Source organism: Eptesicus fuscus, chromosome 16 (genome assembly GCF_027574615.1).
Source record: "Eptesicus fuscus isolate TK198812 chromosome 16, DD_ASM_mEF_20220401, whole genome shotgun sequence".
Classification (NCBI taxonomy): domain Eukaryota; kingdom Metazoa; phylum Chordata; class Mammalia; order Chiroptera; family Vespertilionidae; genus Eptesicus; species Eptesicus fuscus.
The window spans coordinates 63,380,472-63,408,415 of record NC_072488.1 but is presented as its reverse complement, the minus strand read 5'-3'; the positions used below and the strand labels follow the sequence as shown (position 1 = coordinate 63,408,415).

The window sequence follows — 27,944 nt, the reverse complement described above, 5'->3', positions numbered from 1 at the left end:
GTTCTATTCCTTGAATACATTGAGGATTAGAAATGCACGGGCAGCAGGCTTACTGAGTGTTTAGCTAAATGGTAAGGTATGTCAGAAGTCACCAGAAACCTCCATTGACTCCTCAGGACACCATGGACCTGAAGGAGCAGTCAAGGAGCAACGTGAGTGTGCAGGAGAGCAATGAGAAGTGGACCATTTAAAATGTGGTAAAGTAATAACAAAAACTTTACGGGGCGGCCACGGAAATCCTGCCGGTGCCGGGAGGAGCCCAGGTACGGAGGCGTGAGCTCTGGAACTCCGCAGGCGAGTGGACACCCTCCCTTTATCAAGTGAATTTTATTTAAAAAAAAAAAAACTACAGAAAGGACAAAGAATTAAAAGAATTTTAATAAAATCAAGTTTACATTTGTACATCTTGTGTATTTGGGACCCAACCAGGGGCAAAGGATAGAGCTGCAAGGACAACAGTTTCCATAGGAGAGCAAGCAAAAAGCCAGGGCTACCCCCCCTGTGTGACAGGCATCGCTCCATGGTGTGACCGAGGCCCCTCCCTCCAGCACGGTTCCCGGGGCTGAGCCAGGCCCGTGCCCCACAGCCTACACTTCCCCCGTTAGTTCTCGACAGGCACAGCAGATCCACGGGCCATAAAATTAGACAGCCTTGCGCACAGAACATACAATGACAACTGAGTTCGGAGCATGCTGTTTTAACTAGAATGGTCACACAGAACCTGGAGGGAAAAGCGGCTGAGTGGTGCTTCTAACTGCTCTAGTCAACAGCACGGTCACAAAGCAGCAGGCCTGTGGAAAGAACATGTATTTCTTTTCAAAATATGATTTGAGAAAAGCGCCTTGTGGGAGTTTGAGGAAGATTAGAGAACGGTTTTGAACACAGGAGACAATTCTGCAGTGTCACAGAGAGCTGGAAAACTGTTCAACTTCAATTCCCATTATTCTAAAGGAAAACAAACATTTCAAAGTACTGATCAATGTTCAGAGAAAAAAGAGACTGAGTAGAGGCCCCAAGTTAGAAATGAGCAATCACAAGACTTTTTCAAGATTTTACCCATTCTGAGTAGAGAAACAGTGCTTTGCAAAGTGCATATTGCATGGACTAGTCGCCCGTTCTTCGAGGAGTAAATCCAAGCACACAAGTTGAACGGTGATATGCACAGTAACATGGTGATTCTGCACGCCATCCGCAGGGTCAGTCCCGGCTGGGCTGTGTCCACCCCGAGTAACAGCACGGGGCTGCGCTGCAGGCAGAATTCCTTCGTTCTCTACCTGAGCTCACGGAGACGTAGTCAGGAAAGAAGGCGTGGAGGCCGCTGCCTTCTTGGCCCAGTTGGCATCACAAAGGAAAAGGAACGCTGACCATTCCTAGTGCAGAAGGTTTTTGAAGACTGGAGTGGGCTCTTCATCCCCCTCCGTAAGGCTGAGGCTGCGGGAGGGCGTGTTCCAGGGTTCTCTCCTCAGACGCTGATGCTTGCTTGCAAGCCTTGCATCGGGGTACAGTGTCTTTATTTTCCATCCCTAACAGAATCGGTCACCAAAACGAAGAAGTCCGAGGGCGGTGCAGGAACCACAGAACGCATCAGCAGTCTGGGGCGACGGGCATTCGTTTCGCCATGACCAGGAAACCCGGAGCGGCGTGTGAAGAGCTGGAGGTAAGGCGGCGGGCTGGGCCTCCTCTCGGGCGGCATCACCTGCAGGAAAGGCGGCCACCTCACCGTGCGCAGCGGCTGGGCCTCCTCTCGGGCGGCATCACCTGCAGGAAAGGCGGCCACCTCACCGTGCGCAGCGGCAGCGCCGCCCACTGCCCGCCCAGCGGCGAGTGCGGGAGGCCGGCCTCTCCTGAAAATACACTCGGGTTGTGCTCATTGTTTCCCTTTTAATTTCCCAGGTATTCAACAGGAGGCACATTTTAACAAGAAAAAACATCCCTAACAAGTATGACAGATGACTTTCTAAATAAGAGAAAGATTACAAAGATAATATAACTTCAAATGAAAACGTTTAGTCAAGCACATTGACGGTGGAGTTTCAGACCAGCAGACGCCGGCAGTGAGGGGCACACGCGTGGGCCCTGTCCCCACGGTTCCGTCTCCGCCGTCGTCCCGCCGGGCAGGCAGCCTCTCTCTCGGCCTTCATCAGTTTCGTGGTGGTGTTCACTTGCTAGAAGCCAGAAGCATACCGTTCACCCAAAGGGCGCGCTCTGAGGGTGGGGAGCCGGATGGGAAACAGGAGGGAACGGACACACCCCCCAGGCCCGCCAAGGCCAAGGGCAAGAGCAGAGCCCCCGAGGTCATCGGGAAGCAGCCGCTGTGCGGTGGATGGAGCACGCACCAGGCGGGAGGAAAAGTGCGACGTGAAACCTGCCCGCACAGGACTCTGTCCTGGCCACTCACCGGGCTGACGGTGTCACCTGCGTGCCACCCTGAAGGAAATGCCCCAGGGCAAGTGTGTGCCTGAAGGTGGGGTGGGCGCCAGTCCTGGGAGTGCGCCGGGAAGGCTCACTTCTCCGTTGTGGGCTTTCTGTGTACATTCATGCCGACTGGGCAGCAGGGCAGAGTCCTTGTTTCACATTGACCGAGTCTCCCGGCACCGAGATGTCACCTGTCTGGGCTGGCATAGCGCCAGCGCTCTCTGCTCCTTGCATTGGTGTGCGAAGAACTCGAGGTCCCCCTGGCGCCCAGGCGGCCCCTTCAAGTCCGAGCGCCAGGGCGGGGGGCGCTGGGGTTCGCGTGTCTGCTGGCGGCACAGTGGGTGTGGACGAGGTCTCCGGTTGGGTATCTAACAAACACGGGCTCGCAGAAGGGACGGTGGCACACCTGGCACAGCTGTTTGTCTGAGAGCCGGAACGAGCTCCTTTTCACCTTCATCTGAGGAAATAAAGACAGGGCGCTCACATGTTGCTGTGCAGTTTCTCAGACACGCCTTCCCCAGGGATCCCTGTTACTGATGAGCATTGCTTTAATATCAACTTCCCGAGACAAAATATCACAAGTGAAAATAAACAAACACAGCCGTAGTCACTGGAGAGCACACAGCCTCGGAACCGCTCTCTTATCTTACAGACATCACTGGTGCTTGTCTGGCGGAGGCGTTTCCCCGAGGCGGCCCCTCGGACGCTCTGTGAGCTCGGCGCCCTCCAGCGAGGCCTGCTCACCGTGGGAGCTCTTAGAGCGGAATGAGGCCGCACCACCCTCACTCCGGGGCCTCTCAGACAAGCAGGCCGAGGAAGGCGCGAACAAGGCACCTGGTCAAAGCCCCAGGGCTGGTTAGCGGCCCATTCCTGACGTCCTACGACACGTTTTCTTTCCTTAAGGTACCGACAAGCCCGAGCTGTGACTCCGTCGCCAGCTAAGAGCCACAATTCCCTGCGGCCGACACGGCGGTCTGTTGCAGGGACTGAGCAGCAACCTGGTGAGTTCACCTTGGACACATTAGCGTCATCAGTCGTCCAACATTTATTCAACGCCCCCGGGACGCCTGGCGTGGCTCTAGGAACACTGAGGAGTACTGAGATCATAAATGACATTTCCTGCTCTCAAGGAACCCAAGCAATTACGAAAGGTGTGCTCAGAGTGGTTAACCTGCTTAGGGGTGTGAAGGTCCCACGAGGGGCACCGCCTGGCTGGGTTTCCTGCAGGTGGTCCCCAGACATGGAGGGACAGGTGAGACCACCCCGACAGAACGGCAGGAACGAAGGCCATACATGTGGACAGCGTGTCACCCTGGGAGGTGCCACATGTGCTGGCGAGCCGTGACGGGCCAAAGAGGTGAGACGGAATCTTCCAGGCATCGACCTCTCCCCTGGGGAGCCAATGACGCTTCCAAGGGGGACAGGCCGGCTCCTGCTCCGGGAGACCGCTCCTCCCACGGAGGGGTCTCCAGAGGGAGGGCAGCTGCGGACTGAATTGTGCCCCCCAATTCATAGGTTGGAGCCCTAATTGCTAATGTGATGGTATTTGGAGGTGGGGCCCGTGGCAGGTGCTAAGGTCAGATGAGGCCATGGTGGGCGCCCAAAACGGGAGTAGGGCCGTCAGAAGAGGGAGAGGCCAGAGCTGGCTCTGCTGCGTGAGGACGCAGGGAGGGCCAGGGAGTCCGCACCAGGCAGGGAATCTGCCGGCCACGCATCTTCGCCTCCCAGTCCCTGTAAGGTGAGAAACGTGCCTGCAGTCTAACCCGAGGCGGGCATTTGCTAGGGCCGCCCGAGCTGAGTGACAGAGGGACCAAGATGCGGCGTTCCGAGGGGCTGGGACGCACGCCTGGCTCTTCCATTGACGTGACTGCTCTGTGCCTCAGTTTCCCCTCCTGTGAGACAGAGATAATAGTAGTGCTGCATTCAAATGCTGTGACGATGAAGCGATATCATGATGCCAAGTGCAGAAAAGCGCCCGACGCACAACGTGCGCCTGCCTTCCTGACCATCGTCTTGGGAAGGGGAGAAAGCACGCACCACGGGACACGGCCCGCTCCTGCCGCGCACAGGCCTCTCCGAGTGTCACACAGACCGACGCTGCAGAGAAAACACTGACAGAGAACGTTCCCCAGGCAAAACGCACGGCACACGGAGCACTCACGTCAGGAGCGCCTGGCTCTCACCTGGTCGTGCTTATAGATCAGGTTCTCCGACGTGGCCAGTCCGAGCGCCACCTGCGCGGTCCTCCTGGCGTGGGTGCTGTCCCGCATGGCGCCCGCCAGGAACGGGCAGAGCAGCTGCACCGACCAGGTGCCCGGCAGCAGCTGCAGAACCTGGGCAGCGTCAAACTCGGCGGCGTGGCGGTTCAGGAGGTCCACCGCGGCCACGGCCAGCTCCGCGGAGAAGGGGGCGGAGGCGGGAGCGCTGGGGCCGGGGCCCAGGTACAGGGCCAGCAGCGTGTGGAAGAGCCGCCGCCGGTAGGCCGGCTCCCTGCCCGCGGAGCGCCAGGCGCAGTAGTCCTCGGCCGCAGGGAAGTCCCCCAGCTCGAGCGCCAGGGTGCGCAGGGCCTGCTCGTGCTCCTCCAGCTTCCCGTGCAGGATGGCCCTCTCCATGGGCAGGTCAGCGCCCCGCACTCTCTCTGTGGGCAGAACCACGGGTCAGAACAGCCGCTCCCACGCCCCGCCCCAGACCGTGTGGAGCGGCGTCCGTGTCCACACTTTGCATCTGGTGTCCCTAACGCTAAAGACACAGGCTGCCTCTCTCTCAGGACAGGCAGGTCTCAGAACACAGCTTTGGCTCAGAGTTTAGAGAATGAACGAAACACAGGACCCTGGTCTCAGAAGGCCCGGGGACCTGCCTGCCAGCACGGGGCCTCCAACCGGCCACAGGACCCCCTTTCCAGCGAGTGCCTTCGACTGACGCAGAAAAGCGTCACAGATAATGCCACCTCTCGCCATACAGTCGGCCAAACCCCTTTACTCTAATCTAAACTCTATTCCATGCAAAGGCATATGGGTCCACAGTGCTAAAATCCACGTCTACACAGGCCTAAAGCAAGCATGTCAAACTTGTAGCCCACAGGCCGCATGCGGCCCGGCCAATATAACGGTACGTAAGAAACGTTTTAATAAAAATTTCGTAACTTAATTTTTACAATATCCTGTTACACGTAACTATTAATAACGAACTAGAATGACTGATTACTATAATTGTGTTGCATTCATTTCCCTCATGCACCTTATGCGCAGGTGCCCATTTCTCTCCACTAATACCAGCAGCAAATATTCCAGCAGCCGATGGCCACGTCATTAGTCTTGTATTGACTTGTATGGTGTGCTCCACAGGAAATATTTCGCTTTCGGAGAACAAGAGAAATAGGTTTATTTGCGTTACGCTTATTAATTTGTGTAGTTATTCAGTGTCTGGTAAGTTAATGTGCAAGAAAAAATATTTTTATTAAAATGTTCTATTATTTTGTTAACGATGACTCATTTATTTCAGCCCTCTGTATTCAGCATGTCTCTATCGAAATAAACCTACGTTTCTATGAAAATTGAAGCTTCTGCTTTTGCGGCCACATACACTTCCACCTTGTTCATTTGGCCCGTGTGAGCCTGTGAGTGTGACGTGCTTGGCCTAACGACTTGCCTGTCTGTTTCCCATGTAAATGTCCAGGTGACGAGTAAACGGCACCAGCAGAGAGCAGCAGCTGGCCAGCTGCCCCGGGTGGGCCGCGTCTCATCAGTGACTGCCCACTCCCCGCCAACCAGGACGGTAACGTAGGTCTCTCCCACGGACCACCTCTCCGGGGACAAGGTTTACTCCGCTTACAGGCCTTTGCATTTGAAGTCTGGCTACATCCAGGCCTGGCGCACATGGTGGGCACCACCAGTCCCGCAGCAAAGGGCTGGCTCCGCCACAGGCCACCCACTGCACCGACACGGGCCTCACAGCCCCGGACCCACCATTCCTCAGCGGACCCACCCGGGAGGGACAGGGAGAGGCACAGATGGTGACGGAAAGGTCTGGCGGTGACCTACACCTTCACGTCGCCGTCTCGTTCATGCTTGACTCTCGCCCCCATGGTGGGCTTGACAGGAACTACTATGCCACGTGCCCCGGTGACCCCCGAGTCACCTGACTCACAGGGGGCGGCGGTCGTCTGAGCTGCAGTGCTGTTCCAGTCTTGGGGACACCCACTTCCCGCCAGCTCCCAGGCTTACCTTTTATGACTGCCAGAACAGGGCCGCCTCTGGGCGGCTCCCCGGCCCATCCACCCAAGGCCTGGCCTGCCACTCCCTGGGCCCTCGCCTGACCTTCGGTTACGAGGACAGGAATCCAGCCACACCACTCTCTATCCTCTGTGCATGTCTGACACTACGCATGCTCCAAGAAGGAGGCTGAATAAAAACACTCATCAACAAACGATGAGTAGCATGAAGTTTTTATGAAGGGATCGGTACAGCATAAAGTAGGACATAAGTCAGGGCCAGTAAAAATGCTGAACAACATGATAGCACGGCCACTGACCAATCATAATGGGCGGTGGCTGTGGGCAAGTGTTGGCCTCCACGCGAAACCTTGAGCCCATGCCTGCTCGGAACGCCTGCTGTGGGGCTGGCGAGCTGGGCCTGCTGGGCACCTGCTCTGAGCTTCACATTCCTCTGCTATAAAGGTCAGGAAATAAGCGTCACACTGCGTGCTGAGCGTTGTGACCTATGCCTGGGATACACACAGTCAGTCCCCAGTATTTGCAGATTCTCTATGTGCCTCCTAACCAGCATCTATTTGTAACTCCAAAATCAATACTTGTGGTGCTTCTGAGGCATCCGTGGCCTGGCCCAGCGTGGCCAAACAGGTGAGCCAGCGACAGGTCAAGCAAAGCGATGCTCGGCCCTCACTGGGCACACCCGTGTGCTGATCACGGTCCACGGAGGGTCCCGGGGGAGCACTGCTGTGCTTCTGTCGGTGGTGTCGGCATTTGAAACGGCCCAAGCACAGTGCTGGACGCGTCTACGCTGGGAGCACAGGAAGGCAGTGCCTCTCAGAAGCGGTGTGTCCCCTGAGCCTCGGGGAGGCTGACTCAGAGCGCTGCTGCTGTGAGACAGTGTTCACGAACCAGCTGATATTACATAAGACCTTTAAACAGAGAGGCTCATAAAACACGGCTATGCACGGACCGGCCGAGGGAGAGCTAGGGATCAGAGTGCGCAGGGAGCTGGCCCGGGTCACCTGAGCGCAGCGGGGTCCTCACTAATTGTCTGTGGAGACTATAGAGCATGGCCTTGTGACTCATGAGCCCCGCCTGCAGGGAAAGGGCCGCTGCCCACTGGGCGGGGAGGCCTGGGAGCTGTGCTCCAGCGGGACTGGCTTTGTGCCTTAAAGGCTCAAGGAATCACCCACAGAACCACAGGAGCGATGCCGGAGCCTTCCCCCGCTCCTGCCACCCGCAGGTTATCGTGGAGACGGCGAGCTCCTCCTCACCCATCAGGAAGTGGACTCGGTACAAGTCGGACTTCTGCAGCAGGCGTCGCAGCTTCGCCTGGGTCTCCGTCACCTCGGCCCCCGAGCCGCCGGCGCCGGGCGTCCGCTGCAGCACCGCGTCCAGGTAGAGGAGGGCCAGGCGTGTGTGGTACTCTTCCCTCTGCAGGAAACGGGCCAAGCAAACGCGTGTTCGCAAAGGGGGAGACTGGTGCCCGGCCGCAGTGCCGAGGGGATCTGGCGGATTCGTAAGGACAACCCACAACACACTGGCTGGTCAAGAGCCTCTCAGAAACCACAACACAGAGAAGGTGAATTTAAAATCTACGGGGGCCCTAGCTGGTTTGGCTTGGTGGATAGAGCCTTGGCCTGCAGAGTGAAAGGTCCCAGGTTCGGTTCCAGTCAGGGGCACATGCCCAGGTTTCAAGCTCAATCCCCAGTGGGGGGCATGCAGGAGGCAGCCGATCAATGATTCTCTCATCATTGATGTTTCTATCTCTCTCTCCCTTCCTCTCTGAAATCTATAAAAATATAAATAAATATTAAAACTTATGGGGAAACTATAAAGGGTTACTTCTCATTTGGAGAAGTAAGGGCCACAGGATGTCAGTATTCTCCAAAGAGGTGCAGCTTCTCTCATTTCCTTTAAGAAATGTAACAAGGAAGGACTAGAGAAGAAAAGTACGAGCTGGTGGACATGCGATGAGGGTAAGAAGCTACTTACTCCTCCCATCTCTCTCACAACCGCCAGCTCCCTGCAGACCACCAGCGGCACAGCTGGCAGCCAGGGCACCGAGGGCGTTCCACGAGGGCCACCTGCCCCAGTCTTAGCGCCGACTCCCGTCGCTTAGAGCGGGACGCTGCCACCTGCACACCTGACCTCCTCCGCGGGCTCACCTGCAGGTTCCTGTCCATCACCAGGTGCTCCAGGTACCGGACAAGGGCGCTGGGGTATTTCTTAAGGCGACTGAGCACATGGTCTGGATTGAAACTGTCCTGCTGCTCCTCCAAAGGCCTCTTGGTGAAAACCTGGACTCCAACCTGAGGGGAGAGCGCGCCTGAGGGCCGGCTTTGCACAGGCCCTGCTCACCGTGTCCCGCGCGCCGCGGTCCGCGCTCTGGGGAAAGCCACACTGGGGGCAGTGCACAGGAAGCTGGCAGACGGAGCAGAGGCTGCTGGGCCCTGCCCTCCTCAGCCTGGCGATTCCCTTTAAAGGGACAGAAGTTAAAGAACGAAGCATTTATTGGAAGCAGCCCATAAAGCGAAACCTTGTAATGTTAAGATCATCCCAAACCAGGATGGTCACTGGCTGACCGGGAAGTGGAAGGATCTGAAGGGCTGCCCGCCCAGCAGCCCATTCTCCTGACGCCGACACCGCCTGGTGGCCGGCCTCGTTTCCACGCTGCCTGGGCCCGTCTCCCGGGCCCACGGTGCAATGCCGTGCTCCGAGGACGTGCCCTGGGCACTGTGTGCACTCTTACGCACACGCTCGCACGCCACAAACCCCATCGGCGGAACAGCGCAGCTCGGCTCTGCCAACCGTAGCGCCTCGGGGACATTCAGAGCTCTCGGAGCCTGGCTCCCATCCTTAGGCGCCCGCTGGGGGCCGTCTCCTTGTTTAAAGAGGTGACACGTGTCAGGGACCGGTGCAGCGTCCGGGGCAGCGCACCCACAGCCCAAGCGCCATGACCTCTTCTTAGCTGCGGGAGTCCTCAGCTGCACCGGCCCTGGGCTGTCAGCGGGCGTGAGCAGGTCGGCCTGGCCCTGCGTGTGGCACGGCAGAGTGCGGATGGTGTAAAACGTGCACGGAGCACACGGGCTGACTCTCCAGCTATGACAGCACAGGGAGGACGCGGGCCGACTCACACTGCAGAGGGGCAGAAATCCGCCCCTGCGGCCGAGGCCCTGCGTCGGAAAGCCACCGCTGTGTCTCCAAAGGAGCGAGGCCGCGCAGACGTTCTCGATGGCGAGAACTGACTGCGATCGCTTTCCCGGGCGTCTCTGGGTCTGTCCTCGGGCTTCTGGCCTGTCCCGAGCACGCTGTTCCCTCTGGGGCCAACAGGTGCTCTCTCACGGACGTCCTTCCTCAGCCTCCGAGCTGGGCCAGTCCTGCTCACGCTGCCCTCCTTCCTCCAGACCCAGGAGCCCCCATCACAGCGGTGGGAGCAGAGACAGGGCAGCGGTTCGCCTGGCGTGGCCCAGCCCGGGCGCCCAGCCTGCAGAGCAGCCATCGGATCCTACTCCCGTCCACAGACCTCACGGCCGCCAGCCCCAGTTAGGGGGAGTTTTCCAGAAGATGCTAAGAAGGGCCTGGCTATGCTGCCGCGTCTCTAAAGTGGCCCACCCCAGACAGGGCGCTGAACGGCGCATCTCCAAAAGCACTGAGTGCTCAGGGGGCTTATGAAGGGGGAGCAAGGGAAGTGGACACAGCTCAACGCGTAGCTTGCCTACCCACCTACATCAAGGTTTTGTCTGTTTTTACCGCCCCTGCCCCCTGCCCCACCCCCCAAATGCATTTACGAAGCACAAACCTCCTCACTTTTCTGTAAGGCCCAGTCGGCGTACTTCCACACCAGCTCGGGGTCGGGGCTGCGGGTGAGGAAATCCACCACGTAGTCGTACAGGTCTGCGCGCGTGGGGTCGTCAATCTCCCCGTTCACTATGCTCACCCACAGCTGGCAGGAGCAACGAGAAGAAGAAACACAAGCTGACGTACCTGCTAGAACCGGCTGAGAAAGGGCACACCCTCACTTACTTGGCCTTTTAATACGTAAAAGCAGTCGGACGAATTTTAAGTGCTTAAGTCAAATTTAACTTTTCCTCAGAGAAATAAAGAAGTGTAGAAGACATGGCGCAGGAAACCAAGAAAACCTGTCCTTTCCCCCCGCGTTAGCGACGTCAGTGACACAGGTCACACACGCCTGTACGGGAGAGGGGGGTGTGTCCAGCATGTTTGTGCACAAAAGCAACGCGGTGGCTGACAGCTCAGCAGGGAAGTCACCATGACGCTGGCCAGGCTGTCTCCCTTCTCCACAGGAACTCCTCACTTAGTCTTCTTCCCACGGTGACAGACACTGTCCTTCCAAACGCCCTGAGTCTGTCCCCTCGCGTCCGACAGCCTTTGCACAAGGCCTCTGCCATCTCTTACCTTCGAACTCAGCAGGGGCAGCGGCAGGGCAGCGGGGAGGACGCCCGCCCGCCGCTGCGCTGCCCGGGGTGCCTCCGCGCCCTCCTCCGCGCTGCCCTGCGGGCCACGCCACCAGCTGGAGCCCCAGAAACGGGCAGGCAGCAGCGGCTGAGCCCGGTGGTCGGCGCGCCAACATATTTTATGGCACCGGTTTCTTCAACACTGAATGCCCTAAACCAAATAATCTGATCACACACACACTAAATGTGTCATTTTAAAAACATGGTGGATGTCTGTCATATAGTGAGATTTTTTCATATTATTTCAATTTTGTAAATCTCTATATACCCCTGCTGATATTATTATTACATGTATATCAAGCTATAATCCGTATGTAATTATGTGATGTAAAAAATAAAAATTTATCTTTGACACTCAAATCTACTCTCAGCATTGGGTGCCGCTGACAGGAGCCCTTTTTCCCTCTCAGCCTTTCTGCAATGATGTTGCCACGACAGTGTAAGCAAATGCAGTGTGCTTTGCCAAAGTCACGGCGCCGCCTCCAGCTTGCTGAGGAGAGCTGGTGGTCGTGGCTGCTCACAAAGCACAGAGAAGAAGGCCCACGAGGAAAGTGACACAAAGCAACCCATGGGACTGCAGACGGTGCCGCCTCTGTGGGAAACAGTATGGCGTTTCCTCAAAAATTAAAGATGGAACTCCCATTTTACCCATGTTCCCACTTCTGGGACTATATCCCAAGAAATCAGAAACACCAATCAGAAAGGACATATGCACCCCTACGTTCATAGCAGCACAATTTACAGTAGCTAAGATTTAGAAACAGCCTAAGTGCCCATCAGCAGATGAGCGGATTAGAAAACTGTGGTACATCTACACAGTGGAATACTACGCTGCTCTAAAAAGGAAGAAACTCCTACCATTTGCAACAGCATGGATGGACCTGGAGAGCATTATGCTAAGCGAAATAAGCCAGTCAGAGAAAGATACTATCATATGATCTCACTCATTTGTAGAATATAATAAACAACATAAACTGATGAACAAAAATAGATCCAGAGACATAGAAGCATTGAACAGCCATGAAACCTCAGAGGGAAGGCAGGGGGGCGGGGGGGGGGGGGGGGGGCGTAGAAGAGATCAACCGAAGGACTTGTAGGTATATAAGCATAACCAATGGACACAGATAATAGGGGGGTAAAGGCCTAGGCTGGGGGGGCAGGGACAGGCTGGGAGAGGTCAATGGGGGAAAAAGGGGACATATGTAATACTTTCAACACTAAAAAATTTTTTAAAAGTATATGGATTGTCTAACCACTATGCTGTACACCTGAAATCAATACAAAACAATATTAAATGCAAACTATAATTTAAAAAAAGAAAAGACTTTCCTTTCCATAAAAACCACAGCAACCCCAGTGGATGGCAACTACCACGGGGAACAGTCTCCCAAGAGCGTGAGGGCGTCAGTCGGATGCTGCCCGATGCAAGACTAACACTGGGGTCACTTGATTCAGGCTCCGCATCCGGCCAGGGCCACCTGCAGCTCTGGTTCCAGCCCCAGCTCTACCGCTGGCCAGTGGTTTGAACCTGCCTTGACCATCTTCAGTTTTGTGTGTTTTTAAATAATTTTGTGATTTCAGAGAGGAAGGAAGAGGAACAGAGAGATAGAAACATCAATGATGAGAGAGAATCATTGATTGGCTGCCTCCTACACACCCCACTCTGGGGATGGAGCCAGCAGCCCGGGCATGTGCCCCAACTGGGAAGCCTAACATGACCTCCCGGTCCATAGGTCGACGCCCTACCACCGGCCGGCAACCAGCTTTAGTTTTGTCACAGATGACACAGGGATATAATTTACCCAGCTCTCTGGCAATCGTTACTGTCATTAACAGTTATTAATATCATAAATTCACTAACATTAGCAGGGAATTATAAAGCAAACTGTTATTCCCAGTGTTAATTTTCTAATAAGGCAGTGAAGGCAAATGTCTGAAGCCTCAATAAGAAATCATACTTTTATTTCTTAAGATTTCAAAAAACTCAGCCTTCATAATGTTCTTTAAAGAGATGTAAAGACAGAGGAAAAATTCTTGGCCAACATTCTCAAGACATTCACTTTCTAAAAGCAGTAGTCATCTTGTTGTTTAAAAAAGCTTATAGATCAGGGGAAAGTGGTCTCTTTCAACTTGTGATGGCTTTAAGCACACTAAGGCAAACGGTACTGATTTCTCAATAATGCCAACATGCTTTTGAACTAACCTGAACTGCAGCCGCATCCTGGTTATTATGGTGGTAGAGCAGTCCCAGTGCAAAATACCTGTAAGGAAACAGTGCGGTGAGTGCCCTCCCGCCTTCTGTGGTGGCACCCACACAGCGACACTCCATCCTGCATTCTACTCCACTCAGAGTTCAGCAACAAGATCCTCGTTTCTGCTTATTTACTTACTAGAGGCTCGGTGCACAAAATTTGTGCATGGGGGAGGGGTGGGGAAGGAGGGACTGTCCCTCATCCCGGCCTGCACCCTCTCTAATCTGGGACCCCTTGGGGATGTCCAACTGCTGGTTTAGGCCCGACCCCTGTGGGATCAGGCCTAAACCGGCAGTTGGACATTGCTCTCACAATCCGGGACCACTGGCTCCTAACCACTCGCCTGCCTGCCTAATTGCCCCTAACCTGCTTCTGCCTGCCAGCCTAATCGCCCCCTAACTGCTCCCCTGCTGGCCCGATTGCCCTCTACTGCCCTCCTCTGCCGGCCTGGTCACCCCCAACTGCCCTCCCCTGCTGGCCTGTTGCCCCCAAATGCCCTGCCCTACAGGCCTGGTCACCCCCAACTGCCCTCCCCTGCTGGCCTGTTGCCCCCAAATGCCCTCCCCTGCAGGCCTGGTCACCCCCAGCTGCCCTCTCTGACAGACCTGGTCGCCCCTAACTGCCCTCCCCTGCAGCCCTGGTCGCCCACAACTGCCCTCCCTTACAGGCCCGTGAGATTTCACCAGGGCAGTTGTCATTTCAAATACATAACAAAAACCTTACTGCTAAGTGGAGCTGGGGGGTCACCCAACACTTTTAAAGAAAAAACTCCTGAGGCCCAGAAGATTCGACCACGTGACACCGGCAGGAGGAGGAAGCTACCGCCCGCATTCAATCCGTGTCCTCGGATTATCTGCCCTCGCGTGAGGCGAGGGGGTGGCCGCCTACCAACGCGTGCACATAACGAAGACCGTTTTAAGCCGTAACCTCTTAACCACGAGACCAAGAAGCCCCTTTTATCTATTCACCCAGCTGTCTGTCTGTCTATTCAAACTGGTCATCAGTGGTTAACGTGCACTATTAACTGTGCCAACACACACTGGTGTCTTCCACAGGCGAATCCTGCCTGGAACACGGAGCGACCTAAGGACCACTTCACTTACTACAGGCTGGTCAGCTCCCACGGAAGATGCCCGGAGGGGCGCTGGCTGTCCCTGGGACTTCAGGGCAGCCCCTCGAAGGGCTCATCAGCTCGAACCCACTGGCTCATCGGCTCCACAGCAGCCTCCCCACGGGCGGAAGGCCACTCACCGTTTGTGCTTCTCCAGCCAGGCAGCGCTGTCGGCCAGCAGGCAGGCGTTCTCGCTGACCAGGAAGTCCAGCAGGCTGGCGTGGCCGGCCTCCGCGTACAGCTTGAGCAGGGCCGTGTCCACGTCCTCTTTGTAGCTGCGCACGGCCTCCGTGCCGCGCACTTCGTCCAGGTAGCTCATGAGGAAGCGCTTGCACTTGGCCACCTTCTCCTGGTCGCCCTGGGTCAGCTGGTTCAGGTCTGCGTACTCGTGGAGAGGAGGGTGAGACCGCGTGAATGAAGAGGAGGTGGGCAGCAGGAAGGGGCACAGAGAGATCAGCTCCCGGACGTCAAGCTGGCCGCCTCTGCAATTACAGTGTCAAACTAAATGAAGCAAAGAGAGAGAGAGAGTGCACGTAGGCACACAAACAGCACTGGAGGGCGCGCACGCTGCCACGGAGCGGGAGAGCGGCGAGCCACCGGAGAGACCGCCCTCACCTGCGTGTGCGGCACAGCATCCCTGAGCCGAGGGCCACCACCCGATTCCCAGCAGAGGGAGGGGACCAGCGGGAGGACGCACAGCACGTGCTGCAGGGAATCTCCGACACAGCGGAACACCACGTGGGCTGTGGGCTCCCCAGGCCCAGGGCAGAGACACAAAGGCGACACCCAGCAGCGCCGGTGGGCCCCGCACTGCTTCCTGCCGGGCTGCTGACCGTCCCAAAGGCTCTGCGAGGCCCTAGCTTACAGCCTCCTCGGCAGGCACCTGGGACCAGGCACACGCGCGCCCGCGGCCCTTGCCGGTGACTCCTGAGGACTCAAGCGGCCAGCAGTCCTCACCTCGCAAGCCCTCCAGTAACGCCCATCGCTACCCCATCGCCGCTCCCTCTCCCCTCGCCTCCCTCCGCCCCAGTCCTGCCCACAGTGCTACCAGCAGCCGCCTGGGGACACCCCCCCCCCCACCGTGGGAGGGTGCGAGGTGCCCGCCGCCATGTGAGGCAGCACCAAACTTCTAGCAGCACAGGAGAGGGATCTGAGGACCGGCCCCAGGTCAGTGAGAGAAGAATCGTGAGTGCTATTAGCACGTCTGCCGAGGGCACAGGAGGGGGAGGCAGAATCATGCCGGTCCCAGGAGGGTCCTCCGCTAACCTCCCTTGCTCCGGCGCTCGCTGACCAAAGCGAGCAGCCGTCCACGTAAAGGTACGTGATACAGCGGCTGACGTGACAGCACAGGGGCCTGTACTAGCCATGGACAGGCCCTGTATTTATTCTCACAAAATCGGCCAACCTTTCTAGGAACGCCCATGACCGTGACAAAAGACCCCGGTGAGGAGGCCGTCAGGTCCGCGGGACAAGACCAGGCGTGAGAGACGAGCGTCGGCCCACAGGGACCAGGACTCCCCTCCGACCCCAAGCTAGTGGTCATCCAGGCGCAGATGACCACAGCGGAGAACTTCCGCAGGCCAAAGGTCAGAGGGCACCAGGGCTCACACGGGAACCCCTTCTTCACCCAGAGTCTGTTCTCTGCAACTAATCTGGTGACAAAGATCAGAGCCCAGCGCGTGGCCACGGCCGGTGCTGGCGGCAGGCGCGGCGCGGCTCCTCCCGAGCGCAGCCCGTGGTGGCCCCCACGGCAGGCTCTGCTCTAGCCCCGCATTCTGAAAGCTGCTCACAGGCGATGCGCTAGTGGCTATTCAGACGACGGTACAGGTTTCACCTCATCTTCTGCAAAGCATGCTGGGCACACAGTGTGAGAGGGAAGGGCAGCGGGGAGAATGAGACGGGAGCGGGCGAGGGGCGAGGGCGAGACGGCCCTGCTACAGACAGGGTTACTCATGTGCCGGGAACCTCCCGGGAGAAACGCAACTTCCTGAGCGAGCCATTTACCGTCTTTAGAGAATCATTTTCGTAAGTCCTCCCAGGACCACCTGCTCTTGTTCTAAACTCATAGCTTCTTGTGAAATCTCCGGAGAAAAGGAAAAGTGAACAATAGTGTTTTCCTAAAAACCCTCCACATTATCAAATCCACTCTTTAAACTCCCCTCTCCTGTCCTGTACGTGTGCATCAGCCCCGCCCTCTAAGATACGGGACCGTTAAACTAAGGCTGAGGGGGCAGGAGGGCAGGGGATGGGCACCTCGCCACTCCTCCCTGAAGTACCATGTAACCAGGGCAGCACCTCCCAGCACAGCATCGAGGTGGAACGGAGCCCTGAGCACAGAGGGACCCTCGGAAGTCCGGCTACCAGCACTCGAATTACCTGAAGAGCTCTTCAGCTTCCAGGAACTGAAGTTGTGCGAAGTGTATGAAGCCGGCCTGCTGCAGGATCCTTCTGTACATTCCCTGAAAGAAAGACCCGTCTCAGATCCACGCTCAGGAGCTCCGACAGAAATACCAGCCACAGCACACGACACAAATCAAGGGGACTTTGGACACACACCTTTGTCTCCTCGATGCCTCTTTCTTAAAGCGCCACACTCTCTGTCTCTTTGGATCTCTAGAAGAAATACTCCTTTACTCCCAGCCCCTCAGTCAAACTTCTGATAATCCCTCCCTAGCGCTCAGTGGAGCAAGATCAGTTCTGGCTTTAAGTGAAGAGAATGGGTGAGCGGTGAGATGCCAGTCTACTGACCGCCTGGTCTCCTTCCTCCCCCTTTCCGGTCTCTCTAAGCCTGGGGCTAGCATTGGGTCCCACGCATCCTAAAGTTAAAAGAAGTAATGTACCTTATGGTAAGAGTCATCTAACCCTAAAACACAACCCCTTTAGGAGAAGTTAGTTCTAAACAATCACCTCTGTCCCACCCATCACATCAGGGCTGCTGGGAGCCCGGTCCACAGCTGTGACTCACACGGACCCATTCCTTTGTAGCTCAGCCCAGAAATGAGCAGAGATGGGAACCGAGAGAGAAGAGTCTACCCAGGAGCCGGGAAGGCTCCGAGAACAGGCATAGTTCAGCAAGGTATCGAAACAGTAATTTACAGCGCATGGAAGTAGCTCCAGTAGAGCAAGGCGGGTGTGTGTGTGTGTGTGTGTGTGTGTGTGTGTGTGTGTGTGTGAGTGCACGGCAGGTGCATGGCAGGTCCGCACCGGGAGACAGGCCCAGCGCTCTGCTCTCACCAGCTGCCGTGCCTTCCTGTCTGCAGAGGTACTGGTTATGTTTTAACTGCTCTGAGGACTAAAATGTTGTAGCTGCCTCTCAGAGGGCTTCCACATTGCAGGCTCAGCCGTTCCCGTCCTCCACCCCGTGAGGTGAACTGTGGTTCAGGCCCGTTTCACGGGGCGACAGAGGGGGCCGGAGAGGAGGGGAGCGGGCGGGGCCGAGCTGAAGCGCCTGCAGGGTTGGACTTGACTGTAGGCAGGGAGGCCCCTCCGACGCGTTTTACGCCAGGACTTGGTCTGCCGTTTAGAAAGGTCACCCAGGGTGGCATGGTGGCATGGAGGATGGAGCAGGCACACCGAGGAGGCTGCTGACACCAACCAGCGGCAGAGACGGGCACGGAGAAAGGGCTGAACCTGAGGGCCTCCTGAGGTTCCAGGGCTGTGCGTGTTCGCAGCAACAGGGAGAAGGCAGAGAGCATGTTAGAAAGGGGACACGCCAACTGAGGTATCGGACTAGAGAGCAAGACGGCTAGTAATGTCTTAATACTCACTGCATGTGTCTACTGTGGCAAGAAGAGAGGAGAAAAAGCAAAAGCAGACAAAGAGCCAGGAGAGCCTCTTTAAGAAAATGTTACAAACTTAAAGTGTGCACGCGCACGCGTGTGTGCGCACAAGGAGGGGCACCCCAGGACCAGCCTGTCCGGCCATTCAACTCGTCTGCAGGCAGCAGCTCATGGGTCCCTGATACACAGGAGAGAGGAGCGAGGAGCCCAGCAGGGTCTCAGGTCCGGGCTACCGGCTCCTCGGCTCCTCGGCTCCTCGGGGCCACGGGCCGGCGGCCTAAGGAAAGCACTGCAGGGCGCTCAGCACAGCAGGCCCTGAGCAGGCGCTTTCTTCCTTTTGCCTCTGCTGCCCCCTGCTGAGTGCTGATAGGTAGGTCTCTCTTTAAAAAATCAGGAAGATGAAAGTTTATCACTATTTAAATATAGAATAATGCCTTCTTTCACTCCCCATAACCATTAAGTCTACTTCCTGCCTCTCACTCTCAGAAACTACCGTTTTCAGCATAAAGCATCCTTTCATTCCACAGCAGTCATAGTCACGGGGAACCTGACCCCTCTGTCATAATCGCAGGGCCACTCTAGGTCCATGAGCCCTTTCAGTGACGGCTGAGACATTCACAGGAATGCACACTCACCCACGTCACATTTCTTTTCTCCCGACTCCAGAGAGTAACCTGAACTCACCTGACAGCCGATCAAGCAGCAATTGTTAGGGAATGTGATTTCATTAGACATAAGACTAACTTGTGATTATCATATCCATTACATTTATCCATACCAACTCTATGAAAGTTCATGTTTCTTAAGGGCATTAAGTTTTTTCCTAAGGAAATTAATTAGGTGGACTCCTGCAATATTAGATAGTTATCAGTATGGTCAACCTGTAGACAATATAAACCTAAACTTCTATCATTCAGTCCCATCCCAACAAATACAAATTCTAAATGAGGAAACAAAATAACACGCTGCTACTCTTGGTTTTCAGAATTATGCCCTGATTCTTCTTTGAAGGCCACTGAGGAAGGAAGTTGACCAGAAGCACAGCTCTGTGTACTCAGCACGGAAGCCGGAGGCTCCCAGCCTGACCTGGCTCTTGGCAGTGTCCTGAGGCCCGTCCGCGGCTCTGCACCTGTTTCCTTACCTGCACAGTGGGATGTGCCGAGAGAACTCCGCCCGGGAGAGCGGTCTGGCCCACAGGAAGGGCTCTGGGGGTGCTAACCTGAGTGCTCTCCGCTGACTGCCCGAGGCGTGCTTCCTGTGAGCAGGAGCTACAGACCTGAAACTTTTCCTTTGGGATGATCCTCCGGGCTCCTTTCGCCAAAACCAGCGCCTCCTCCACTCGGCGGCTCGCCAGGAGATCCTGTACTTGTTTTTCCAGAGGTAAGGGAACCAAGATGTAAACGCCTTTACTTGTGGCGACAATCACTCTTCCTGGGAAGAAAATCAGCCAATTGGAAAGGGGAAGGCATACTGCGGGCAAGAAAACACGCTGCTCCCCACACTGACCTGCTCTGACTTGCTGATCAATTTCACTGGCGTTCTCCCACACAGAATCACCATGGAAATTAGAAATTACAACACTTTTCTCTTCTTCATCCCAAACTTTCAACTGTCAGCAAAGGCCAAACTCTTAACACTACATTTCCAAAGTATAAAATAGCCTCTTTTGCATTGTTTTTATTTGAAAGTGCTGATAAATGTACAACCAGTTGAGTAGATATACAATATACAGTCTAATGAGGTTATAGAGATCAGTTATGGAAAATTGTCAGTCCGAATTATGATGTACCTCATGTAAAACTTTCAAAATTTTATTTTCTGTTCGTGTTAGTTACTTTACAGGAAAAAAAGATTAGAACACTACACTCTGAACGATGAGAGTATTTCATACTCACCTGCCATACAAACACCTCCACACTCGGCACTCCCTCACTCACTTCCCCACGCAGCTGGGAGTCACCCTGACCGTGGCCAACAATGTCACCCTCGTTTCCCGGGGGACCTTGCACAGGCATCCACCCAGGAGTGCAACCACAGTCCAAGACCAGCTCCTAGTACAAAGCTTTATTTTTTTAATCCTCGCCTGAGGAAATGTTTATTGATTTTTAGAGAGAGAGAGCTAGAGAGAGAAACATCAATCATTTGCCTCCCGTACATGCCCCAGGCAGGGATCGAGCCCACAACCTAGGTGTGTGCCCTGACCTGGAATCGAACCCACAACCTTTTGATGCATGGGACGATGCTACAACCAATTGAGTGACCCAGCCAGGGTCCAGTACAGAGCTTTTAAAGTGAGTTCTGCTGCCCCCTGGGGACACGTGGTAAGCAAACTATTACATGTTCACAGGAAGCAATGGCACGCTTTTCTTTCTGCCTCAAGGAGAGTTCCCGTCAGCCACGCCTTTGCTGCTGTCAGCTCTTCTCCCCTGCGCTCCTGCCCACTGCGGCCCAGCCAGCCCTCGTCTCCTGGCCTGGATCGTCACCGCATCTCCCTCCCTGGTCCTCCTGCTCTGCTCTCTCGTCTAGATTATCTGTCTTCTGTTATCACAGCCAAACTGGCTTTTCTCATACTCAGGAGACTCTGTCCCCTCTCTGCGCTGGAGTGCCTGTTCCCAGAAGCCTCCCTTGCTCCCACCTAGGGTGGGCACCTCATCAGCCTCTCGGTGTACACGACCCCGCCCACCTCCAACGCCCGAGGTTCACGGCACCATAACACCGTTGTGCAATGTGTCCTCTGAGGCCCGTGTCAGGCCTTCAGCTGGAATCTGAGGGGCTTAACGTGCCGGATGAGTCCTAGTAAGTTCACATCCCCAGCATCTCAAAAAGGAAGGGCAACATGTGATAAGCTAAGATCCTTAAATGATACATGCAGTGCATGGATCTAGACTAGTTCCTGGCTCGAAGAAAAGATCATAGCAGGCGTTCTAGGACCCCTGGGGAATCTGGACACAGGCAGGACATTGGAGCTCACTCTCTAAAGTGCGGAAGGGCGTTGTGGTTATGGAGGAAAGTGCGCTGATTCTGAGGAGAGGCACGCTGGAACATTACGGTTTAAACGCTGTGTGGTCCTCCACTTGCATTCAACGTTAGGTGCTACATCTAGGTTCACTTTGTCTTCTCTCAACTCTTCAGTACATTTAAAAACATTCTAATAAAGTTTACAAGTAAAATAAATCTGCCCCCTGGCTCCCCACTGCACAGAAGAGGCAGTCCCTCCCTGACTGCCCTGGTCTCCTCATCTGACACCATCCTCCTCCCACGCCATGCACCACAGCCACTGACCTGCTTCTGGGGCCTGAAGTGCAGGTTTGCATGCACCTTGCTCTCTACCTGAAGGTTCTTTCATAGCACATGTGCTTGGCTGAGTCCTTCTCACCCTTAAAGGTTTGGCTCAAATACCACCTCCTTCAGGAAGTCCTCCCTGATATTTCTAGGAAATACTTCCTCCTCTGCTTTCCCCTTACTTCATTCTATCAGGCTCTTCAACTGCTGTACCTACTGTTTAATGTCTCTCTCTCCTCTGACCCTGGGGCCCCCGAAGTGCGGAATGTGTGTTACCATCACCTGTGTATCTGCTATGCTCAGCATAAGGCCTGGTTCCTAAAGGCCCGGAGCAGTATTTACTGAGGAAATGTCACAAGAGAAGTGATAACTGAGTTCCGTTAAGATTTCTGCACAAGCGGTACCTTCGAAGTCCTGCAGAATGTGGCCTTCCTTGAAGGGCAGGGTCTGCTTCTGCTGCTGGTCCAGCATGCTGTGGACTGTGATGAAGGCGTCGTCGAGCGCCAGGACGTAGGGGAAGCAGACGGCCGCCCCGATCACGTTCTCTGACCAGTGCACAGGAGCCCGCTGAGAAATCCCAGCAACAGTGGCAAACATGCCTAGGAAAACAGCGATTAGGAGGCCTTAAGTAACTACTTATTTTCCTGCGTCTGGATACAGAATATCACCCACTTTCCTTATATCTCAGATAGAAAACATAACATAATTTGCTGCACGTGTGAAGAACTCTATGTGACTTCATTTCCATGAGAACCAGCTTCCCAGAGTGTATATCTTATATTTACTTCCAACTAAAAATGAAGGTAAACTGGGGGATTAAAATTGGCAGCACAGTAAGTGGATGCTGCATGGACATGCTCCCAGGACCTAACTGGAATTACAACTAAAACACAGAGAAACTTCTTGAATAAGCAACTGAACACTCGCTGGAGAGGACCCTGATAAATGAGGACCGAAAGTGAAGACCACATAGAGACTGGTAGGAGGGGCAGAGGCGCAAAAGGTCTAGCCGGCTGCCACAGACACCAGATGAGGTTCCAGAGCAATAGATCAGCTCCGGGGAGGTTCCCATTGAGAACTCTGGGGTCTAAACCCCAAGCAGAAAGCACCAGAATTGAGAAAGATGATATAACATCTGGCTGTGAAAAGCAGCAGGGTTGCTGTCTGCCAGGGAGAGACAGCTAGAAATGTAGGCACCCTCTTAAAGGGCCAACACACAAAATTCCCTGTGTAGCCACTCACCTTGTGCTCCAGCAGAAGGAGGGCAGAGTGAACTGGAGCTGTGTGAGCAGAAGTCAGGATTGGGGGCTCTGGGGTTATACTTCAAAAGGTATACACCCCAGTTTCCAGTGCTCAGTCATTCCCTAATGCTGCAGAGGTCATCTTTCTCACACAGACATTTGCTATATAGGCGGCTTTGCCTGGGGGGAAGACAGTTGACAGATGCTACTGGAAACCACCTTGTCCCACAGTGTGGAGTTACTGAGGCCCATTAAGAGACTGAGAATTAGAATTAGCCTCCAGGCAGAAGCAACTGCCCCACCCTGTTGGGAAAAACTCTTGCCATACCTGTAGACGATTGCATGAGGGATAGTTGAGACTAAATCCAATCAGTCTGCAAGCAGAAGCAGTCTCCAGAGGCTTGGAGTCTTTGCTTGATCTAATTAGGTCAGAAACAGTGTTTGACTATCCTATACTAGAGATTGAGAGGCATAGCAGATCTACCTAATACAAAGTCACAAATCCAAACAGGCAGCCAAAATGAGGAGACAAAGTAACAATCCCCAAATGAAAGAATAAGAGAATTCTCCAGAAGAAGAGAAAAATAAAATGGAGATAAGAACTTTAACTGATATAGAGTAAGAAAAATGATGATAAAGATGCTCAACAGCAAGAGAAAAGACATAGTAACTATGAAACCAGAAATAAAGAACGACATAGCACAAATAAAGAACACATTGGAAGGAATACACAGCAGATTAGGAGTGGCTGAGGATCAGATCAGTGAATTAGAAGACAGGATAGAAAAATCACTCAATCAGAACCAAGAAGAAAAAAACAATTAAAAACCAGGAATACAGCTTAAGGAAGCCAACATGAATTGTACAATATTCACATAATAGGTGAGCCAGAAGGGGAAGAAAGGGAGCAAGAGATAGAGAACATGTTTGAAGAAATGATGCCAGAAAACTTCCCTAACCTGGTGAAGGTAAACATCATACAAGTTCAGGAGGCACAGAGAGTCCCAAGCAAGAAGATCCCAAATAGGCCCACACCCAGACACATCATAATTAAGATGCCAAAAACTATAAGACAAAGAGAGAATCTGAAAGGCAGCAAGAGAAAAGCAAACTGCTACCTACAAAGAAGCTCCCATAAGGCTGACACCTGATATCTCAGTAGAAATTCTACAGGCCAGGAGAGAATGGCATGAAGTACTTAAGGTAATGAAAAGCAAGGATCTGGAACCAAGATAACTATATCCAGGAAGGCTATCATTCAAAATAGATGGTCAAATAAAGAGCTTCCCAGACAAAAAAAAAAAAAAAGAAAAAAGAAAGAAAGAAAGAAAGGATAAAGGAATTCATCACCACCAAACCAGCATTGCAAGAAACGCTAAAGGGACTGCTGTCATGAGAAGAAGAAACCTAAGCATACAGAATTAAAATGGCAATCAATAAGTACCTATCAATAATAACCCTAAATGTAAGTGGATTAAATGCTCCAATCAAAAGGCATAGGTTAGCTGGATGGATACAAAAACAAGACTCAACTATATGTTGTCAACAAGAGACCCAGCTCAGAAAAAAAGATTCACACAGGATGAGAGTGAAGGGATGGAAAAGAATTTTCCATGCAAATAGAAAAGAAAAAAAAAAAAGCTGGGGTAGCAATACTCATATCTGACAAAATAAGACTTCAAAATGAAGGCCATCACAAGAGACAACATAGGTCACTACATAATACTAAAGGGATCGATCCAACAAGAGGATATAACCCTCATGAACATATATGCGCCCAATATAGGAGCACCTAAATATATTTAAAAACTTTCTAGAGGGCTTTAACCAGTTAACTGCCATGGTATTTTGAATTTAATTAAAAATGGTCTGCCACTTGCATCTATAGACACTTATGGGGAACAAATGGTTAAGGGAGAGATTGACAACAATACAGTCATAGTAGAGGACTTTAACACCCCCTGACTCCACTGGATAAACCTTCCAGACGAAAACTTAACAAGGAAACAGTGACTCTAAAGGACACACTGGATCAGAAGGATTTAACTGACATTTATAGAACATTTCACCCCAAGCTGCAGAATATACATTCTTCTCAAGTGCACATGGGTCATTCAAAAAGACAGAACACATGTCAGTACACAAAACAAGCCTCTACAAGTTCAAGAAGATTGAAATCATATCAAGTATCATCTCAGCTCACAGTGGAATGAAATTAGAAATCAACTACAGTAAAAACACCCAAAAACATTCAAACACATTGAGGCTAAAGAGCATGTTATTAAACACTGAATGGGTTACCAATGAGATCAATAAAGTAATAAAAAACTTCCTGGAAACCAATGAAAATGAATACACAACCCCAAATCTGGGACACAGCAAAAGCAGTCCTAAGAGGGAAGTTCATAGCACTACAGGCTTACCTCAAAAAAAAAAAAAAACAAGAAAAATTAATAATAAATTATTTAACCTTACAACTTAAAGAACTAGAAAGAGAACAACAAGAAAAACCCAGAGTAAGTAGAATAAAGAAAATAATAAAGACTAGAGCAAAAATAAATGACATAGAGACTAAAAAATCATTCCAAAAAAAAAAAAAAATCAATGAAACCAAGAGCTGGTTCTTTGAAAGGATAAACAAGATCGATGAACCATTAGCCAGACACATCAAGAAACAGAGAGGACCCAAATAAATAAAATCAGAAACGAAAGTGGAGAATTAACCACTAACACCAAAGAAATACAAAGGATTGTAAGATAATATTATAAACAACTATATGCCAACAAGCTGCACAATGTGGATGAAATTGAGAAATTCCTAGAAAAATACCATCTCCCAAAACTGAATCAGGAAGAATCAGAAAACCTGAATAGGCCAATTGCAACTGAGGAAATAGAAGCAGTAATCAAAAAAACTCTCAGCAAACAAAAGCCCAGGTCCAGACGGCTTCACAGGGGAATTTTACCAAACATTCAAAGGAGAACTAACACCTATACTCCTCAAACTATTCCCAAAAAATCCAAGAGGGAGGAACACTTTCAAAGAAAGAGAATGACAGTCCAATATACCTGATGAATACAGATGCTAAAATCCTCAACAAAATATTAGCAAATAGGGTCCAGCAATATATTAACCTTTTGCACTCGGATGTCGAGTGTGACTCGACACGGTGAGCATCGGTAGCAGCTCGATGAAAAAAGCAAGCGAGTGCAAAGGGTTAAAAAGATCATACACCATGACCAAGTGGGATTTATTCCAGGAATGCAAGGCTGGTACAATATTTGCAAATCAATAGACATGATACATCACACAAACAAATGAAAGACAAAAATCACATGTTCATATCAATAGATGCAGAAAAAGCATTCAACAAAATCCAACACCCATTTTGATAAACACTCTCAGCAAAGTGGAATAGAGGGAGCATATCTCAGCATGATAAAGGCCACATATGACAAACCTATAGCCGATACCATACTCAATGGGAAAATACTAAAAGCATTTCCCCTAAGAACAGGAACAAGACAAGGATGCCCACTTTCACCACTCCTGTTCGACATAGTATTGCAAGTGCTAGCCATAATCATCAGACAAGAAGAAATAAAAGGTATCCATATTGGAAAAGAAGAAGTAAATCAGTCATTATTCGCAGATGGCATGATATTGAACATAGAAAACCCTAAAGATTCCACCAAAAACTGCCAGATTTAATCAATGAATTAAGCAATGTAGCACGATACAAAATTAACACCCATAAATCTATGGCATTTTTATACACCAATAATGAACTCACAGAAAGAGAAACTAAAAAAACAATCCCATTTACCAAAAAAATTAAGATACCTAGGAATAAACTTAACTAAGGAGGTAAAAGACCTGTACTCAGAAAACTACAAGACCTTAAAAAAAGAGAGAGAGGAAGATATAAACAAGTGGAAGAATATTCCGTGTCCATGGACTGGTAGAATCAACATCATTAAAATATCCATACTACCCAACGCAATCTACAGATTCAATGCAATCCCTAGAGGTACAACAAAAACTCCAAAAAGTTATATGGAATAAAAAAGACCCTGAAGAGGCGTAGCAATCCTGAGAAAGAAGAACTATGTTGGAGGAATCATGATATCAGATTTCAAGTTATACTACTGTAATCAAAAAGCCTGGTACTGGCCCAAGAGCAGGCATATACCAGGTGTACCGGTTAATAATGCGGATTTTTTTCAATAGATGGAGTTACACATATGTTGATATATATGCGATTTGATACGTATGCTATTTTGTTGTATTGGCAACAAGCTTCAAAACTTCATATGTCAAATTTTCTGAAGGTGTTAACATCATAGATATTTTTACGCTTAAAAATGTTGAATTTCATGCCAAAAAAAAAAGAGCATTTGCAGGAAGTTTTAACTCATTATTTTGAGGAAAAGTGCTGCTGAAAGTTATCATATACTTCGGGAAGCTTATGGTGAACATGCTTCATCTCAAGATACTTGTGAACTCTGGTTTAAATGCTTTAAAAGTGATGATTTCGATGTGAAAGACAAAGAATGTCCAGGTCAACCAAAAAAATTTGAAGACCAACAATTACAAGCATTATTGGATGAAGATGCATGTCAAACTCAAAAACAACTTGAAGAAAGATTAAACGTTGCTCAGCAAACAATTTCCGATCATTTACAAGCAATGGGAAAGATTTAAAGGAAGGAAAATGGGTGCCACATCAACTGAACGAAAGACAAATGGAAAGCCGAAAAATCATCAATAAAATGTTGCTTCCACAGCATGAAAGAAAGTCTTTTTTGCATCGAATTGTGACTGGCGATAAAAAGTGGACTTATTTTGAGAATCCCAAATGCACAAAATCATGGGTTGATCCAGGTCAACCATCAACATCGACTGCAAGGCCAAATCACTTCAGAAAGAAGACAATGCTCTGCGTTTGGTGGGATCAGGAAGGTGTGGTGTATTATGAGCTTCTAAAACCCAGTGAAACCGATAAATATTGATCGCTACCGACAACAACAAAAAAATCAATTTTGAATCACGTTTTGATCGTAAACGACCAGAATGGGCCAGAAGACACAGCAAAGTAATTTTGCTTCATGATAACGCACCATCACACACTTCAAAACCAGTTAAAGACACGTTAAAAGATCTTGCCTGGAAAGT

General features: G+C 51.9%; 1 protein-coding gene across 1 annotated transcript in view; it reads right to left on the bottom strand.

Annotated features, from left to right (window-relative positions):
• Positions 1 to 360: 360 nt before the first annotated feature.
• The window catches only part of TGFBRAP1 (transforming growth factor beta receptor associated protein 1), a 42,351-nt gene continuing 14,767 nt past the window's right edge, over positions 361 to 27,944 (bottom strand). Inside the window, exons 2-11 of the mRNA XM_008153412.3 lie at positions 21,932 to 22,126; positions 19,522 to 19,676; positions 16,843 to 16,925; positions 14,607 to 14,948; positions 13,307 to 13,364; positions 10,428 to 10,571; positions 8,794 to 8,937; positions 7,900 to 8,059; positions 4,599 to 5,053; positions 361 to 2,872 (exon numbers count right to left, since the gene is read on the bottom strand). Coding sequence (XP_008151634.2) covers positions 2,696 to 2,872; positions 4,599 to 5,053; positions 7,900 to 8,059; positions 8,794 to 8,937; positions 10,428 to 10,571; positions 13,307 to 13,364; positions 14,607 to 14,948; positions 16,843 to 16,925; positions 19,522 to 19,676; positions 21,932 to 22,126 — 1,913 coding nt within the window. The 3' untranslated portion in view covers positions 361 to 2,695. The remainder of the gene's footprint in view (positions 2,873 to 4,598; positions 5,054 to 7,899; positions 8,060 to 8,793; positions 8,938 to 10,427; positions 10,572 to 13,306; positions 13,365 to 14,606; positions 14,949 to 16,842; positions 16,926 to 19,521; positions 19,677 to 21,931; positions 22,127 to 27,944) is intronic.